This window comes from Arachis hypogaea, chromosome 13 (genome assembly GCF_003086295.3).
Source record: "Arachis hypogaea cultivar Tifrunner chromosome 13, arahy.Tifrunner.gnm2.J5K5, whole genome shotgun sequence".
Taxonomy (NCBI): Eukaryota; Viridiplantae; Streptophyta; class Magnoliopsida; order Fabales; family Fabaceae; genus Arachis; species Arachis hypogaea.
In genome coordinates, this window is record NC_092048.1 from 131,530,865 (window position 1) to 131,548,416 (window position 17,552).

At 33.5% G+C, this 17,552-nt stretch overlaps 3 protein-coding genes across 6 annotated transcripts; 2 read left to right on the forward strand and 1 right to left on the reverse strand.

Annotated features, from left to right (window-relative positions):
• The first annotated feature begins 497 nt into the window (after positions 1 to 497).
• LOC112735444 (uncharacterized) lies at positions 498 to 1,447 on the forward strand. Its single transcript, XM_025784981.1, has 2 exons — positions 498 to 612; positions 699 to 1,447. Exons 1-2 carry the CDS (start codon positions 498 to 500, stop codon positions 1,445 to 1,447), a joined length of 864 nt encoding a protein of 287 aa, XP_025640766.1.
• A 4,788-nt stretch (positions 1,448 to 6,235) lies between these two features.
• On the forward strand, positions 6,236 to 10,057 carry LOC112733589 (UBP1-associated protein 2C). 4 transcript variants are annotated; one of them, XM_025782602.3, is made up of 2 exons: positions 6,236 to 7,660; positions 8,182 to 8,510. In XM_025782602.3, exon 1 carries the CDS (start codon positions 6,456 to 6,458, stop codon positions 7,653 to 7,655), a length of 1,200 nt encoding a protein of 399 aa, XP_025638387.1. In that variant the 5' UTR covers positions 6,236 to 6,455; the 3' UTR covers positions 7,656 to 7,660; positions 8,182 to 8,510. The 4 variants fall into 4 exon arrangements, with proteins under 4 accessions (XP_025638387.1, XP_025638388.1, XP_025638389.1 ...); XM_025782603.3 differs by having other exon boundaries at positions 6,239 to 7,660; positions 8,195 to 8,510; XM_025782604.3 differs by having other exon boundaries at positions 6,288 to 7,660; positions 8,256 to 8,510.
• An 827-nt stretch (positions 10,058 to 10,884) lies between these two features.
• LOC112733590 (putative transcription factor bHLH107) lies at positions 10,885 to 14,600 on the reverse strand. The gene is made up of 2 exons (XM_025782607.2): positions 13,798 to 14,600; positions 10,885 to 11,622 (listed from the first exon to the last, which is right to left on the reverse strand). Exons 1-2 carry the CDS (start codon positions 14,113 to 14,115, stop codon positions 11,164 to 11,166), a joined length of 777 nt encoding a protein of 258 aa, XP_025638392.1. The 5' UTR covers positions 14,116 to 14,600; the 3' UTR covers positions 10,885 to 11,163.
• Between the last annotated feature and the right edge of the window lie 2,952 nt (positions 14,601 to 17,552).

Consider the following 17,552-nt stretch of genomic DNA (forward strand, 5'->3'; position numbering starts at 1 on the left):
AACTACACCATCAGTTATCGCAAGGCTTGGTTAGCAAAACAGCAGGCGGTCGAATCAATTTTCGGAAGTTGGAAAGCATCGTATGAAGTTTTGCCCATATGGTTTGAGGCCATGTGCCACAAAGAGCCATCAGCAGTGGTTCACTTTGAAACAATGCCTGCTTACCAGGGGGATGATTTGGTTCCTGATATACGTGTTCTACATAGAGTCTTCTGGAGTTATTACCCCTGTAATAAGGGCCTTCAGACACTGCAAGCCAGTGGTGCAGGTGGACGGGACTCATTTGTATGGAAAATACAAGGGTTGTTTATTGGTTGCAGTCTCACAAGATGGTAATAACAACATCATGCCTATTGCATTTGCCATAGTGGAGGGAGAGACTTCTGATGCATGGTACTTTTTTCTGAGCAACCTGCGTCAACATGTGGTGACACGTGATGGTGTGGGACTTATCTCTGATCGACACGATTCGATTAGGTCAGCTATTGAATGAAGTAATGGGGGCATGGTCTCCTCCTAGAGCTTTCCATATGTTTTGTATCCGGCATATTGAGTCCAACTTCTTGAGGAAGTTCAAGGCACCTTACTTGCAGAAGCTTATCGTCAACATTGGTAAGTTTGAATAGAATGAACTTTGAATTTATTGTAAGTACGATCAAATAGAATGGTGTTCATAGTTGACTGAATGTTTTTCATAGGATACTCGAGGACGACCAGGGAGTACCAGATACGCTATGAACGATTAAAGGAACGGGGTGAGGCTTACACCAACTGGCTTGATCGGATCCCTCGTGAGCAGTATACTTTGGCATTTGATGGTGGTTACCGATGGGGTCATATGACCACCAATCTTGTGGAATGTATCAACTCCGTCTTAAAGGGTCCATGCAATCTCCCAGTCACTGCACTTGTTAAGGCTACATTTTACAGACTGAATGAGTTGTTCACTAGGAAAAGAGCCGAGGCTGAAGCCCGAATCAATGCTGGACTTGTGTTCTCTGAGATGGTGACAACCAAGCTGCATGCAAATCAACGCGCATCAGGTAACATACAGGTTAGCTGTTTTGATAGAGAAAATGAAGTCTTCGAAGTACGCGAGATGCCTAGTGGGGTTGAGTATGCAGTTGACCTATGCCACCATCGGTGCGACTGTGGTGAATTCCAGGTTGACCGAATTCCGTGTCGACACGTGTTTGCGTGTTGTGCAAATCAGAGGTTGGATTGGCAAGTGTACGTTAATGACGTTTACAAGATGGACCAAGTTCGAAGAGTATACAGGGCTAGGTTTAGACCACTGGAAAATCCGGCAACGTGGCCTGCTTATCATGGACCTAGATTCGTTGGAAATCCGTTTCTCAGACGGGTAGCCAAAGGTCGGCCGAAGATGACCCGCTTCTTGAATGAGATGGATACTCGTATGTTGCGTTGCCCGAGGCGATGCAAGTAATGTGATACCGAGGGCCATAGTCGCACTAGATGTCGTCAAAATGGTGGACCGAGTGCAGGTCCAGCCGAAGAGTAGTAGTTACCTTTTTTTACATTTCGTTTGAATTTACATTTATGTACAACGTTGACATTTGAATTGACCAACTGGTGCTTGTATTCATTTCAAACCTGATTAACATACTCGATAGAAAAATAGTCATAACAACGTAATTAACATATTCGATAGGCAAAAAGTAATAACAACCTAGTTAACATACTCAATAAGTAAATACTAATAACCAAATTAACATAGTCAACAATAACATCCTAGTTAACATACTCAATAAGTAAATACTAATAACCAAATTAACATAGTCAACAATAACTACCTAGTTAAGATACTCAATAAGTAAATAGTACAAATTATTTCTTAAATAGTAGTAAGAACCTAATTAACATTCTCAATAATTAAATAGTTACAACTTCACTTTTTCGGTGCCCACTTCATATCTTTGTATAACTTTTTGCACTTCTTTGCAATCCTGTTAAAAGCGGATAGTGTATACCGATTTGCACTCCAACGTGGAGGATCAGCTCTAAGGTTGTAACCTTTATCTTTTTCACTTGTGGCCGTACCTATAAAAACACAACAAATACAAATACAAGTTCATTGTGTAATACAAATACAAATACAAATACAAATACAAGTTCACCATGAAGCTACTAATAAAAATTCATAATCAAGCCCTAAATCATTACTAGCAGTTTATTTTACCTGCACTAGGCGCTGGATCCTCGTCAGCAGCATCGTCATCCTCATTCTCATCCTCATCCTCATCCGCATCCTCTGGATAGTCTACTAGGTAGTTATCATTCTCATCATGAACTACTCTATTACCAGTCAGATGATTACACAACAATTAATTCACTTAACAAGTTACATAAGGTACTTGTATTTTACAAAATACCTGTCCTTCTTGTAGATCATCCAACAACCTCCTGTAGTGCGCAAGCGTTTTATATTGGTAGGCATAGTTTTGACGGTCCCAGTTATGCCACCTGCCGACGGACAATCCATTAGTTAACTTATCTTACCCTAAACAAAATACAATTTCTATCAATTCTTTCAATGCATACTTTAATCAAAATTACCTGTTTGCAATTGGAAACACTCGGGGATTGCTGGGAATCGGCGCTAGAAATGGTAGCCGGATCCAAGCCCAAGTGACCAACAGTGTCAGTGGACCGTCCATCTCCTTGCAGTCGACACGAGTTGTCCTACACAATGATCTATACAAGTGTGCCAAGCATGCCGAACCCCAACTAAACTGTATGATCCCACCGAAGTTCCGGAGCAAAGGTAAAAATTTCCAGTGCACCGCTGCACCCGACTTATCTACAAACAGAATTGTCCCAAATAACAACATTATGTGACACTTTACATACATCTGCATGTGCACATCATCATTCAACACTATACGATCTTTCAAACCCCTAAACCACTTTAATTTTATAAAGCTCCCTCTACAATCCGTCTTCCTCGGTGCAATTCCAAATTGGTGCAAGCATTCGGCTTCCAATGCCTCAAAGCTACTCATGGTCGGACCTGTAACCGGAAGATCATTTGTCGGCGGACCGAGAATTACCGCCACATCCTCCAAGGTCACGGCACACTCACCAACCGAAAAATGAAAAGTGTGAGTCTCGCGCCACTATCTCTCAATCAGAGCATTAATCATTGCTGACTGACCTTTAATAACTCCAATTTGGGATACATAATAAAATTCAGTCTCGCGTAACTGTGACTCAACAATTTAGTTGTATGGATCCGGCGGGTGTAAATGATTGCACATCAACATCCTTGAAGCCTACAATATCACATTTCCGTTATAAGAACAAGTATAATATAACTATATTATTCAAAAACACAATTATCCTTAACATGTCCATTATAACTAATTCCCAGCATAATTGTATTTCAAACATACACATTAAATCTGTTATACAAAAATCCTTTAATCATATTCATTACCTTATAACAGAAATTAATTAACCTTACACAATAAATCAGTCTCTATTATTATTATTATTATTATTATTGTTATTATTATTATTATTCTTCATATAAAACAGCATACTAATTTTTTATTATTATTATTATTATTATTATTATTATTATTATTATTATTCAAACAGCATACATACTAATTTTATTATTATTATTATTCATATAAAACAGCATACTAATTTATATTTATTATTATTATTATTATTATTATTCAAACAGCATACATATTATTATTATTATTATTATTATTATTATTATTGTTATTATTATTCATATAAAACAGCATACTAATTTTTTATTATTATTATTCAAACAGCATACATATTATTATTAGGGTAAAGTATACTTTTTGTCCCTGAAGTTTGACAAAAATTTCAAAAATATCCCTAAGTTTTATTTTGTTTTAATTTTGTCCCAAAAGTTTTCGATTTGCATCAAATATATCCTTAGCGGCTAATTTTTCAAAAAATTTAAGACCAATTCAACAACAATTTCATAAGAACAACCCTCAACACAAGCAAATTAAGCATCATTTTCATGCATTATTGTTAGATTGGTCTTAAATTTTTTGAAAATTTAGCTGTCGGGGGTATATTTGATGCAAATCGAAAACTTTTGGAACAAAATTGAAACAAAATAAAACTTAAGGGTATTTTTGAAACTTTTGCCAAACTTCAGGGACAAAAAATAAACTTTACCCTTATTATTATTATTATTATTATTATTATTATTATTATTATTATTATTATTATTATTATTATTATTTAATACAGCATAAAATCTAAGTTTAGTTATTACTAATTTATTATCTAAATTTTACTGAATTAAAATTCAATTGTTAATGATCATAAATAAAATAATTAATTCAATTTTTATTATTAATCATAATAATTAATTAAACTCAATTACTAATACTGATAATAACAACAACAATATATCAATATCCACCTATTCCAATCTAATATGTATAGATTTCATTTTTTTTCTCTTTCATTCATTAATTTTTTACATGTGTCATTCATTTTTTCATTTTATTTTAATTAATATGCATAAAAAAAAATCCAGTTCACCTTCACTGATACAATTTACTAACTAACCATATCATTCATACATACATACATACAAGGTTTATTCCTATTTTAATTTCTATTTCTAACCACCTAATAATAAAATCATACATACATACATGCTTAATCTCTACTTAGTGCCATTATAATATATATTGCTAATAAAATCTAAAATTATCACTATTATTATCATTAAATCAGATTATTAAAAAATAAAAACTTACATAATTTGGATGTCCAAGATAATTAACAATATGAAGCTCTGGTTAATTTACTTCCTTAATTTTTTGTCTTCTTAGCATTTTTATTCAAATTTTTCACCAAGATCGTTGTGGTCCAACAATGGTGAAATGGTGGGGTTGAGAGTAAGCAGAAAGGGATAGTTTGTGTGAGAGCGAAAGAAATAGTGTTGGGAGGGTGAAAGAGATAGTGAAAAACGGGTTTTGAGGAGTGAAACACGGATAGAGTCACGGGCCACCCAGAAACCAGGTGCATGCGCGACGCGTGGCAAGGGGTCACCAATTGGTACCACCGATTTGTGCACCTTCTACGCCCTGAAATCGGACCCACTGATTTCCGTCCCCTCATTGGTGCCACCGATTTCTTCGACAACGCCGTCACATCTCGGTGAAACACCCCAAACTCCCATAACGCTGCAAAACTCCTTCACCGGCTCCATATAAAAAATTTGAATTACGATGATAAGTATTTTATATTTTTTCCGAGGGTTTGTTTGGGTGCTTTTAAGAAAAAAAAAATTTTTTGAGTTATTTTTTTTAAAAGATCTTATGAAAAAGTAAAAGTAATTTTATGTTTAGATATCTAATGCAGAAAGATCTTTTTATTTATCAATTATGTTTAGATATAATAATATAAAAATATTTTATTTATTTATTTATTATGCAAAAAATATTTTTTTTAAGAAAAAAAGATCTTTTAAAAAAAGATATAAATTATAACTTTTCAAAAAAAAGTATTCTTTTGATTTTTCTAATGCTTTTACTTTTATTACTAGAAATTTGCCAAACAAATTAGAAAAAAAAGGATTTTTTTCATTGAAAAAATATCTTTTTTATTAAGATAATGACACTCAAATAAACACTAAGAGATATTAGATTTGATATTATGTGCTTGTTTGGGCGCATTATCTTGATAAAAAAAAAATTTTTTCGTTGAAAAAGATATATTTTTTTATTTTTTAACGTGTTTGGCAAATTTTTAGTAATAAAAATAAAAGTAAAAGCACTAGAAAAAATAAAAAAATAATATCTTTTTTGAGGAGCTGTAATTTATATCTTTTTTTAAAAGATTTTTTTCTTTAAAAAAATATTTTTTATCATAATTGATAAATAAAAAAATCGTTTTACATGAGATATCCAAACATAAATTACTTTCACTTTCTCATAAAATCTTTTAAAAAAAATAATTCGAAAAAAATTTTTTTTTTAAAAACTCACCCAAATAATAAAAGGTATTTTAGAAATAAAAATTTGTAAACCAAACTTTTTTAATTCCAAATAAAAAAATACCCTTATTATTTTGAGGATAAAAAAAATATACTTATTATTATTATTATTATACATGAAAAATACTAAAAAACAAGGGAAGAGTAGAATCCAATAAAGATGAGTTGCATATTAAATAAATAAATAAATTTGCTTTAGATTTGTAACTTGCCACACCACAAAAATAACCAGTTATTTCTTTTCTTTTTAAAAACTCTAAATAAATAGTGTAACCGATGAAATAAAAGAGAAGCTAAGTGCGTAACCCTTTTGCAGGGTTTCTATCTATCTCGCTATCCTGCCTCTCGTGCTTCTCTGTCTTTCTACCAGCCTCGCTTCGCAGGTTACACTTCCAATATCTGAAATCCCTAGTTCCCAAATACTCTCGCCATGGATCTCTCCAAGAAGCGTAAAACGGAACAGAACGGGGACGCTGATTCCTCGCCTTCACAACAACCTCCCCCTTCCACCTCCCTCTCCGCAGACGACATCCGCAAGATCCTGCAACCCTTCACGCAGGAGCAGCTCATCGACCTCCTCCAGTCAGCGTCCCTCCGCCACCCCGATGTCCTCGACTCTGTCCGCTCCGTCGCCGACCGCGACTCCACACTCCGAAAGCTATTCGTCCGCGGCCTCGCCGCCGACACCACCACGGACACTATCCGCGCCATCTTCTCCGCCTACGGCGACCTAGACGAAGCCATCGTCATCTTCGACAAGAACACCGGAAAATCCAAGGGCTACGGCTTCGTCACCTTCTCCCACGTCGACGGCGCTGTCCTCGCCCTCAAGGATCCCAGCAAGAAAATCGACGGCCGCATGACCGTCACGCAGCTTGCCGCCTCCGGCGGACCCGGCGCCGCCTCAGCTACCGACGTAGCCGCACGGAAGGTGTTTGTAGGTAACGTCCCATTCGAAATCCCATCGGAGAGGCTCTTGAGCCACTTTCTTGCATACGGTGAGGTAGAAGAAGGTCCTTTAGGGTTTGATAAGAGTAGCGGTAAATCAAGAGGGTTTGCGTTCTTCGTGTACAAGACTGAAGAAGGTGCTAGGGCTTGTTTGGCAGAGCCAACGAAGACAATTGATGGCCACCAAGTGTTCTGCAAGTTGGCTGTGGATAACAAGAAAGCGAAGCCGCAGAATCCTGCTTCTGGTTTTGCAGGGGATGGTATGCATGCTCAGCAGCAACAGCAACAGCAACAGCAACCTTCTTACAATGCTCCTATGCTGATTTCTCAGTACGGTGGATATGCTGGCGGTGGTGGGCATGGCAACGGATATGGGATGCAGCCTTCGGTGCCGTCGTATGGGAACCATGTTCCAGCTGCTGCTGCTGGTGTTGGTGGGTATGGGGCTACGGTTGGTGGGGGCGGTTATGGGAATTCGCAGTATGGCGGACCGGTTTCCGGCGAGTATGGCGCGAGGTTGCCTCCTACGTCCGGTGGAGTACCCTCTGGTGGGTTTATGGATGGCTCCCATTATGGTGGTTTACCCTCGTCTGCAATTCCGTCACAGCAGCCGCAGCCTGTTCCGATGCCAAGACCTGCCCCTCCTGGAGGAATGTACCAAGGCGTGCCGCCCTATTACTGAGTGAGGTAAATTGTGGTGTTTGGTTTTAATTTATAGTTGTAGGTGGTGTGTATTGCTTCTGCTTACTTTTCTTGGCTGGTTGGTTCTCTGTGCGTGTAGTTGTAGTGGTTCAAAAATGTGATTTATGTCTTTATTTTGATTCAGTGCTCTTCTGAAAAAGTCTTGGGTCTCGGTTATTTGCTAATCATTCGTTTGCGAGTTTTGCTGCAATCTTCATTTTCTTGCTGTCTGACCCTTTTTTTCCCCTCTAAACAAAGAATCTATGTTTTGAGTTTGTAATCGGAATGACAATTCCCTCCTTGCTGTTTTGCATTTTTTCACATTTTTTAAATATGTATGTATTATTCAATCTTTGAGTGGCTTTTGCCATGTTACCAATTTGCATTTCTTTGGGTGTAATATCCTGTCATAATTGATGTTGAATCAAGTTTGTTTATCTGTTGGTTCTGTTTTACGTTTCAGTTATGAAAATGACTTAAGTTAAAATTTTCCAAACATGTTAATCATTGATTTGAGTTTTGAATAGGTGTTTCATTCAGGTTTGTGATGGCTTCTTGGGCGCTAATGCTTTAAATGGTTGTGCTGATTTCGTGCATGCAGACACTAATACTTGGTTTTGGTTACATGGACTGCTGTAAATTTGTTGCTGCTTCACTACATCTGCTTCTATGTGTTATGGTTCCATATGTGATTAATGTTAGTGAAAGCTTACGTGATCTGGCGTAGAATTTGAATGTAGTACTTATGTGGTTTTTCTGTAGAACTATTTATTCAAATTTTCCTTAGTTTTTAGTAAATGACAAGGTGTTTACCTTACAATTTGAAGTATCTTATTTCATTCTATGTTCCTTTGAAGTATCTTATTTCATTCTATGTTCCTATGTGCATAATACTCTGCGTGGTTGCTGTGGTGAGACAGTTCATTTGAAGTGCTTTCTCTTTTTTCTGCTCAGTTAGCTTCTGTTCCTTTGAAAAGTATTTGTTTTTGATGGTGACTCGTTATCTCTATGTTTTTCTTTGTAACACCCTGCAAATTTGTTTGTAGGAAAATTTAAACATATCTTTAGAAGATTTAGAAACAATGGAAGTAACGTGAGTAATGATGAAATAGGACTGAAAGATAAGGAATGGTAATGAGAGATATTTGTAACCTTCTTGTTTGATTGTTTACTGAAGGAAGGGAAGGGATTTTTTCAGAAGCTATTTCATATTCCTTTTTAACCCCCCATATTGGGTGGACAAAAAATTGAGAGCTTTGATTAAGTCAGGGACCTCTTCATTTTCTTTTGTTATTCCACCACCCAAAGAACACTTCAAAACGGACTATATATATATATATATGACAGATTATTTGTTGTTGATCCTTTCATTCCTTTGGAACATAGCCTAAATACATATCCCTCCCTCTTCCATGCATACCTTTTGGATAGGTGAGAGGTAAGAGGGTGGCGTCGAATTAGATTCAAAAGGAGTGAAATGGAGTCCAAGTGGGTGGGTTCATTACCCCATTGTTGGATAAAATAAGGTTTCCATCAAAATCTACAAATTTGGAAGGAACAGAAAAGGTAGGTGTTAACAAAAACAGGATAGGAAGGAAATTATTTGACTAACCATTACACTCCATTTAAAGACCCCCCCAAAAAAATCCACTTCATTACGATGTTATCAATCCATTAGATTCTCTTGCTCTGACCCTCAAACCTCTTATCCCAACACACCTTTTTTTTATGTATGTTTTGAATGACATCAAATGTAAAACATAATATTGCGGTAATGCTAGGGAGATGAAAAACACAATCCAAATTTGTCTTATTTAGCATTTATTAATTGTTACAACTTGGGGCTGTTTTGGCTGATTTTTTATGGTCTCCCAAACGCTGTTGTATTTTTGCCTCATCTTTTGCTCTGCTACCCGTGAATATTTTTAGTATCATGTCTTTGGTTGGCTCTGGGATACTTAGTCTTATGTGAATAAGCAACTTGTTTCGCTATGGTTGAATGCTTTTATTTATTTGCTTGTTTTTGGGAATCATCTTTTTTGGCCGTCTAATTGTTCTTGTTGGTTGCAAGTTACTTGGACGAAGTTCTTGTTTGTTTGCTTTTACTGAACGTTTCTACATTATTTTGTTGACTTTGGAATCAAACCTTTTGATTATTCATGTGCTACTATCTAATGATTTTTGAGGTGGTTTTCTTGTTTGGTTCTGAATTGACGTAGCTTGTCCAACAGAAAGTCACATGTAGTAGTAATTTGAGCGTAGGACTTGGGACATTCTAGTGATGTTGGGTGAAAGGGGTCAAGCTATCTTTTGTACTATCATTCACAAAAGGGGGACAATTGCTTTGTAATATAATAATTTTGTGATAGTGAAAAGAGAAGTATGAGATTAATGGGTTTGGAATGCGTTGCGGTTGCGCTTGTCTCATGATTTATTTTGACAGTAGTTTTGTTTTATACTTTTTTTTTTCTCCATTTCGTTTCAATTAGAAATGGTCAGAAAACATAATGTTGGTTAGATGATTCGAAGTGGTAAGATTTATTTTTTCATACAAAAGCTAAAACAATATTACGTTATATTTGCAGCAACATTCTAGTTGTTTATTATTATTCAAATTATTTCAATGTAAATGAATGATATACAATTAATCAAAATCTCAATTTAGTGAGGGTGGGTCAAGTGAAGTTGATAAATGAGACTTGAAATCGGGTTCATATTCCACCAGCAAATGATTCAATCCTATCAACTTCTTCTCTTGCCGAATGCCAAGATGGTATTGGCAGATTTTGAGAATGAAGAAGTGCCGATTTTACATGGCGCGTAATCAGTAATCAGATAGAATGGAACAAATGCCATTTCATTGTGCATATGTGAGTATGACCGCAGAACCTCCTTTTCGCATTCTGAGTTAAGTGGGATTCTATTCTCTTCTATCCTTTTGTTTTGTTTTGTTGCTGATGATTGAAAGTCAGCTTCAAAACTGTAAAATCGGTCTAGATTCACATACCAAAGTGAAGCTTCTTCATGCACGGGCTCCTTCTCTACTATTTCAAGCTATTCAACCTTGCTTTTGATGAGAGGATTAGCTGTATTGGAGGTGATGATGAAGAGGAAGAAATTTCGTTAGACAACTAATTTTCATATCAAATTTTGATTAAAAAAATAGATAATTTAGTTTTTATCGTTATTTGATGAAAATACAAGTTTTTATGAAATAAAGTTAAGTCTCGTTTTTATTAGTATACAACTATGCAAGGCTTCAATTTATTTCTAAATTAAAAATTCCATTACACACCAAACAGCTATAATTAAACACCAAAGACCAAACACTTATTTATACGTAGCTGCACATTAAATCCAAATAACATGCAAGCATCAACAGAGGCCGTGTTTGGAGTAAGCTCAGTAACATTACAAGTTTACCCAAAAAAGAAATTAATATGATATAATACAGCATGCTAATCAACACGAAAAGATTCATGGTTGGATGGTGAAATGAACTGAATGATTCAATTCTCAAGCAAGCAGATTCTTCTTCTCTTACATGGAAGTGAAGCTCTGAGTGAGTACTCAAGTGCATTAGAAGCCTTATCTATTACAAGACTCAGTGCCTTTTGAACATTTCTTGCAAGAGCTTGACATGCCTCGGTGTTATTATTGTCACCTTTCCCTTTGCAACATCTATACACAAACACATTTTTCATTCTTCCTTCTAAGGTTGATATCTCTGCCCTCACCAGTTGCAGTTCAAGGGCATCAAGTGTGTGTCGCAGGTCGAAGAGAATCTCCGGCCGGTAATCACAGCAGATGGATGCCTTGTATGACATGGATCTATGATCTTCATATGGTTCAACTTCAACTTCATCAAAATCTGTTGGGATTAGAAGACCTTTACTTGCTTCCATTGCATTCCTCTGCAATTCCTTCACTTGGCTAACCACTTTTGATAATATTGTTGCTTTGTCCATCTAAGATTAACAATTGAAACCCAAATCAAATAAATAAATACTCAAGTCTTTTTTTTATCCCTCTCTCTAACAAATCTTTTATCAATTGAAAATCCAAACCATGCCCACCCTAGGGAGGATAATATAAATAAGAAATTGCATTGCATCACTTTTGTTGTCACCAACCAATATATATATGTTTATGCTTTTAACTACTCAACACTAGTCTGACACATCTACAACAACACTTGATAGCAATGTCTTAATTGATCCAGTTCTACTTAATAGTTAATACATTTCTAATTTTCTCTTAGATACGACCATGAAATTAAAATATATAATCAAGATTGACATTCTATAGTTCTTTATGTCTTGTACTTGATTTCATATGATTTAATCAATAAAAAAACTAAAAAGCAAAATCATTGGCTGCTAACTTGATTTCATATTCTTGACTTCTTCTTAGAATGCAACTTGGTCAAATAAATGAATAATGGAAGCAGCTATTTGGGTACCATTCAGAGTTAAATAAATAATATATAAGTGGATAGTAATATTCAGCTAGTGCAGTGGGGCACAAGAAAGAAACAAGTGGTGTATGTACATTCATCTAACATACTGAATATAAATAGTAAATGAACTATTTTTATTTTCAGTGTCGATCATGGAAGATGAAGCCAAAAACTAGAACTTAGATGATTATGAAATATTTTGTGACGTTGTGTCACATATTAATAAACAAAGCCACCCTATGATAAAGTTATACAGCTTAATAGTTGACTTCTAGCAACTCCCATACCCAGCTGACCAAACAAGGACAAACAATGATGCAATCAAAATTAAACCCCTTATTTTAATAATAATTAGGTTCAATTATCAAAATGTTGTGGCTGTTATCAACTTATCATACACCATGAAAGGGCAACATACACACATAGCCATAAGCATTAAGACATAACTGCAAAAAAAAAAGTAAAAAACAATCATGTTACATTAAACCAGTAAATGGTTTAATTAGTTCTCGAAACATCATTTATTCTTTAAATTAGTTCTTGAAAGATACTTTTAATAACATTCATTCTTCAAATATTTTACGTTAGTCATTTTAGTTATTCTGTCACTTTCGTTGCTAACAGTGTCAAAATTTGTTGATGTGACACGTTAAGTGACACCACAATCATACATAATAGTCCTAATTGACGATTAGCATGATAAATTTATAAAATTAGATCAAATAAATCCCAAATTAAGAGATTTTAATGCCTCAAGTTCTCTTCTTAATTAGGTTTTGATTTGATCTAATTTCATATTAAAAAATTTTAGTGTTATGAACAAAGAAAATAATAGAAAGACTAACGCGATTAATTTAAAATTTTTGAAAAACGAATTGGATTAAAAAAACCTTCGAAAACCAATTTGGAAAACAAATAAATTTTCAAAGACAAATTTGACAATTTGCCCTAAATTCGACATATTAGATACTTCTATGTGTCAAAATAGACTCATGGTTATTCATTTATACATAAGTGGGGAATTCACTTACATAAATTTCCCTACTTATATAGTTATATGTATACATTGGATGCTAATTAAAAATATAAACAAGTTTTTCTAAAAGAAAAATTTATATTCACAATGTTGGTTTATCTTCCTTCAAAGTTATGCATACTGGTTTCCCCGGAAACTGAAGACTATTAAATCCACTCTTCCCATTTCTTAACACCGATAACAGAATATGCACTTTATTGAAACATCAGCTTGGTTCTTATGCACGAAAGAATTAGAATTGTGAATTTAGCATATCCATGTTTGTCATACTCTTGATGAACATGCTAATTAAACCCAATTATACAACATAAGCAAAATCATAAAATTCAAGAGGCCAAAAAGAATTCAACGCTGTTACAAACCACGAAAACATAAATAACAAAATAACTTTTGTTTCAAAAATAATTGTCATTTTGATCGAACAATGATCTCTCAATATATCACTTTGTTCAAACTAATTGTAAAAACTCAGCTGCAGTTAATTTCATGTGATGTTGATAGTTAAGAATTATTAAATAATTTGATAAATTTGACTAAATTATCATCTAAGGACTCTAAACTATCAATTTCAAATGAAGTTAACTGTATCAGAATTATTTCGAAACAAAAGTAATAACTTGCATTAGAAGGAAAAGAATAGAAACATACCTTGTCAGTGGAGGAAACAAGACCTCGTAGAGTTGCAAGATGACCATTGATTCTCTCCCTCCTCCTCCTCTCAGCTTCACTGTGATTCTTCAAAGCAGCTAAGGCTTTTGCATCAGAGTTCTCATAATTCTTTCCAACCCTTGCATCTTCTGATCCATTATTCACTTGCTCTATCTTTTCACTCTCCAAAATCAATGCATGTGATGGTTCCAAACCACCATAGGAAGCTCCATAGTCATGCAAAGAAGGACTAATCAACCTCGAAACATCGAAGCCGGGGGAAGAAGAATGATTGGAGTTATAAAAGGAGTAAACCATTGACTTGAATCTTTGTAGAGAAGACTAGTTTAGTTGTTGTCACTTGAGGAAACCAGGTGGACGAGTCGTTGGTGCAAACCAAAAAGAGAGTTTGTGGAGATGGAACCTTTCTGAAGAACCTGCTATGTTGCTTTGTTTGTTGATTATGATGATGATGATGGTGCTGGTGAAGAACATACCTTCCATTACGCAAAAGGAGAAAAACTTGAAGGGGTTGAAGAAAGGAAAGATCAGAGATTAAACATCCACATTCTCTTCATGATGTTCTTGAACTCCACCATTTCTAGCGTGTGCCAAAAAGATCAAAATTAAAAGAGAAAGAACTCTGGCTTGGAATTCAATTCACACAAGATTTTTTCTGATAGAAATTATTGTAGGGAACTATTTTTCTTGATACATATGTATCTGGTGTAATGTTGACTATATTTATAGTGTCAATAATTTAGTTCATGTCTATGAAGAAAATAATATAATAGTATTTTTATGAAAACATAGTAATATAATATCATCTATATATACTACTGAATTATTCATAGGTTGAAGTAAACCGACCACATGATTTTTTAAAATATATTTTTGCTTTTCTTCTTGGTTTGGGTGTTATTGACGTGCAAGGCTTAAATTAGCACTCTGATTATTATTATTAGAGATGAATTATTGGAGCAATAATGATTGAAAATTTGGAAATAATATAATTTAATATGGTTTTTCTTTTTATAAAATTGTGATTGGGTAGTTGAAGCGCCGTATCTTTGCCGCATTTCTTTCTGAAGCGTCGATAGACACTATTTGCTCTACACAACTTTTGCAAGTTTTCTTTTATATTCCAAAAGGTACCAAGGCAAAAAGAAAAGATTATTACTGTATTACTGTAGACTATGTTTGTAGATAAATTTTGTGTACGAAAGTAAAAAAAGAAAAATATTAGAAGGATGTTAGAACGTCAGTAAAATTTATTTTTTGATCTGTAGTTAATTAATAATATTTAAAAGTAAGTTAGCAGTATATTATTAGATTGTTAAACTAAAAAATTGAATTAATGATTGGTTAAAAATAATAAATTCATCTGGGTTTTTAGCTTTTCTCAAAAAATTATTTATAAATATTTTTATCTCATTTTCATAATAAAAGAATAGCTGGACAGAATGAGATTGGAATAAAATAAATGTGTATTATTATTATTATTATTATTATTATTATTATTATTGTTATTATTATTATTATTATTTAATCTGTTAGTTTTTTATCAACGCAACAACATACACATTAAACACCAGAGAAATAAACATTGGTATCATAATATGTAATAATGTAGCACAACTTTTTCCAATATTATGATTATTGATAATTTTACGGGGTTAGATCATCAACCTAAACAATTTCTTAGGGATTCCTGTTTCCTATAATTATAATACAAAAATATTATTTGTACACCAAAATCAATTACTAATATATTTATGTATAAATATATTTATAATTTATTTATTTTTAATATATATTTTATATTTTAATATACATTCTATATTAATAGCTGATTTTAGTAGTTGATTTTTTTATACACTTAACATAATTTATAATAATACTATACATCTAAATTTTTTTTATTAACTAAGTCTAATTAAATTAGTCTAATATAATAAAAATTAATTATAATTAGTATTATTCTAAATTTTATTATTTAATTTGATTAAACTTAATTTTTGAATGGGTAATATTACTCATTTATAATTATAATAATAATATCGTTCTAAAGAGACAAAGAGATTAAAGTAGTAGAGGAAAATGACACACACCTAATCGTATGTCGGGGAGACTTTCTTGAAATAGTAATGGAAACTTAACTCCTCATTTGGGTTACATGGACACTTCAAAAGGTCCCTCCTTCCTAAAACTACCTTTTGCAAGCTAATATACACTTTCTTTATTCTATCAAGGTATATAATAATAATAATAAAATTCATGCACATCATATACTATATATATAGCATTGCTTTGCTTGAAAATAGCGAGAAAATGTTTTCTTTTCCTGAACAAAAAAATAAAAATAAAAATAAAAAGGAAAGAGTCCCTCTGTGTTAGTCACATGGCGAAATTTTCATGCCCTAAAGTTCATAATAATAAATATATAAACGGAGTCAAAATATGTGACGTTGGTGTGTGGTGCTCTAGTAGTGGCAGGGCACTTTCTAATTAATCAACATTATGTGTTTAGTAGAATTACAAAATTATATTTAGCTAAGGATCTAAAAGAGAGATACAAGTCATTTAGATACAATAAGAAATTCAGTAGATGCCTATACAATAGCTATTACTCCAAATATCTTGGTGCCTAAGAATTATACTCAATTACTCATATAAAAGAAGTGACATACAAGTCCAAACTAATGTTACATTTTTCGTGTGCAGTTCACATAATATCATAATTTGTAGGAATTATGCAAAATGAAGTGTTGTCTTTGGTACGAATAGGTAGTTTCTTTTTATTTTTGTTTATTTTTTGCCTGGTCAGTATAGTAGTCTAATTATCTTAGGTTTGAAAAATAAATACTCATACAATGCTATGTGAATTACACTCGCCCCCAATAATAGAGAGCATTTTAGATAAACAAATATATTTGATAATAAAAATAAAAAAACTGTCAAAACGTATTATTTTTTACCTTATTTAATGCATCATATAATAAATAAATTTTAAATAAGATAAAGTCTAGATTTTTTTTTTCCTAGCATTACTGTTAGATAAAATTTACCTCTAATTCTAACCCATATTTTTCTTAAGCTCACTTGATTACACTCACTATAATGGAGAAGTTGATATAAAATTAAAGGGCATTTTATCCTTTTTAGGAAATATTTTCCACTAATACACAAAGGAATATATATCTATGAATAATGTTGAAAGATTAAGTTCTGAATAACAATATATACGTATTTGAAAGCAAGGGCTAAATAAATTACATGTGATTTAGCAAAGTCGGCTGGGAAATTCAACAGTATTGCAGATAAATTTCTTTAACCCACTGATTTGGACCTTCCACCTAAACCCTTATAATGTGGCATTTTTATTTGGTTCCATTCTAATCTGTAACTAACAGAACAGGTCAACTGACGCAAACAACTCTGACATGACAGATTAGTTCAATTGCAAGAAAGAACAATAAGTCAATTAGTTTAGCATTTTTATGTGTTGTAACTTGTAACTAGTTTTGTATCATTTTAATTTACGTGCTGCTAGGAAAGCAACGAATAGCTTAGTTTCTGATTTCAAAATTTTCAACAAGTGGACTAGTGGAGGTGCTACTTGATGACTTCAAATACAGATCATTGGCTAATCCTTCATTTTACTAATTAATTTCCATAATAATGCAAATCACACAGCACATATATCACCTCACATTTCCACAATTTTTAATACGACCTGATTACTCAGACTTTGC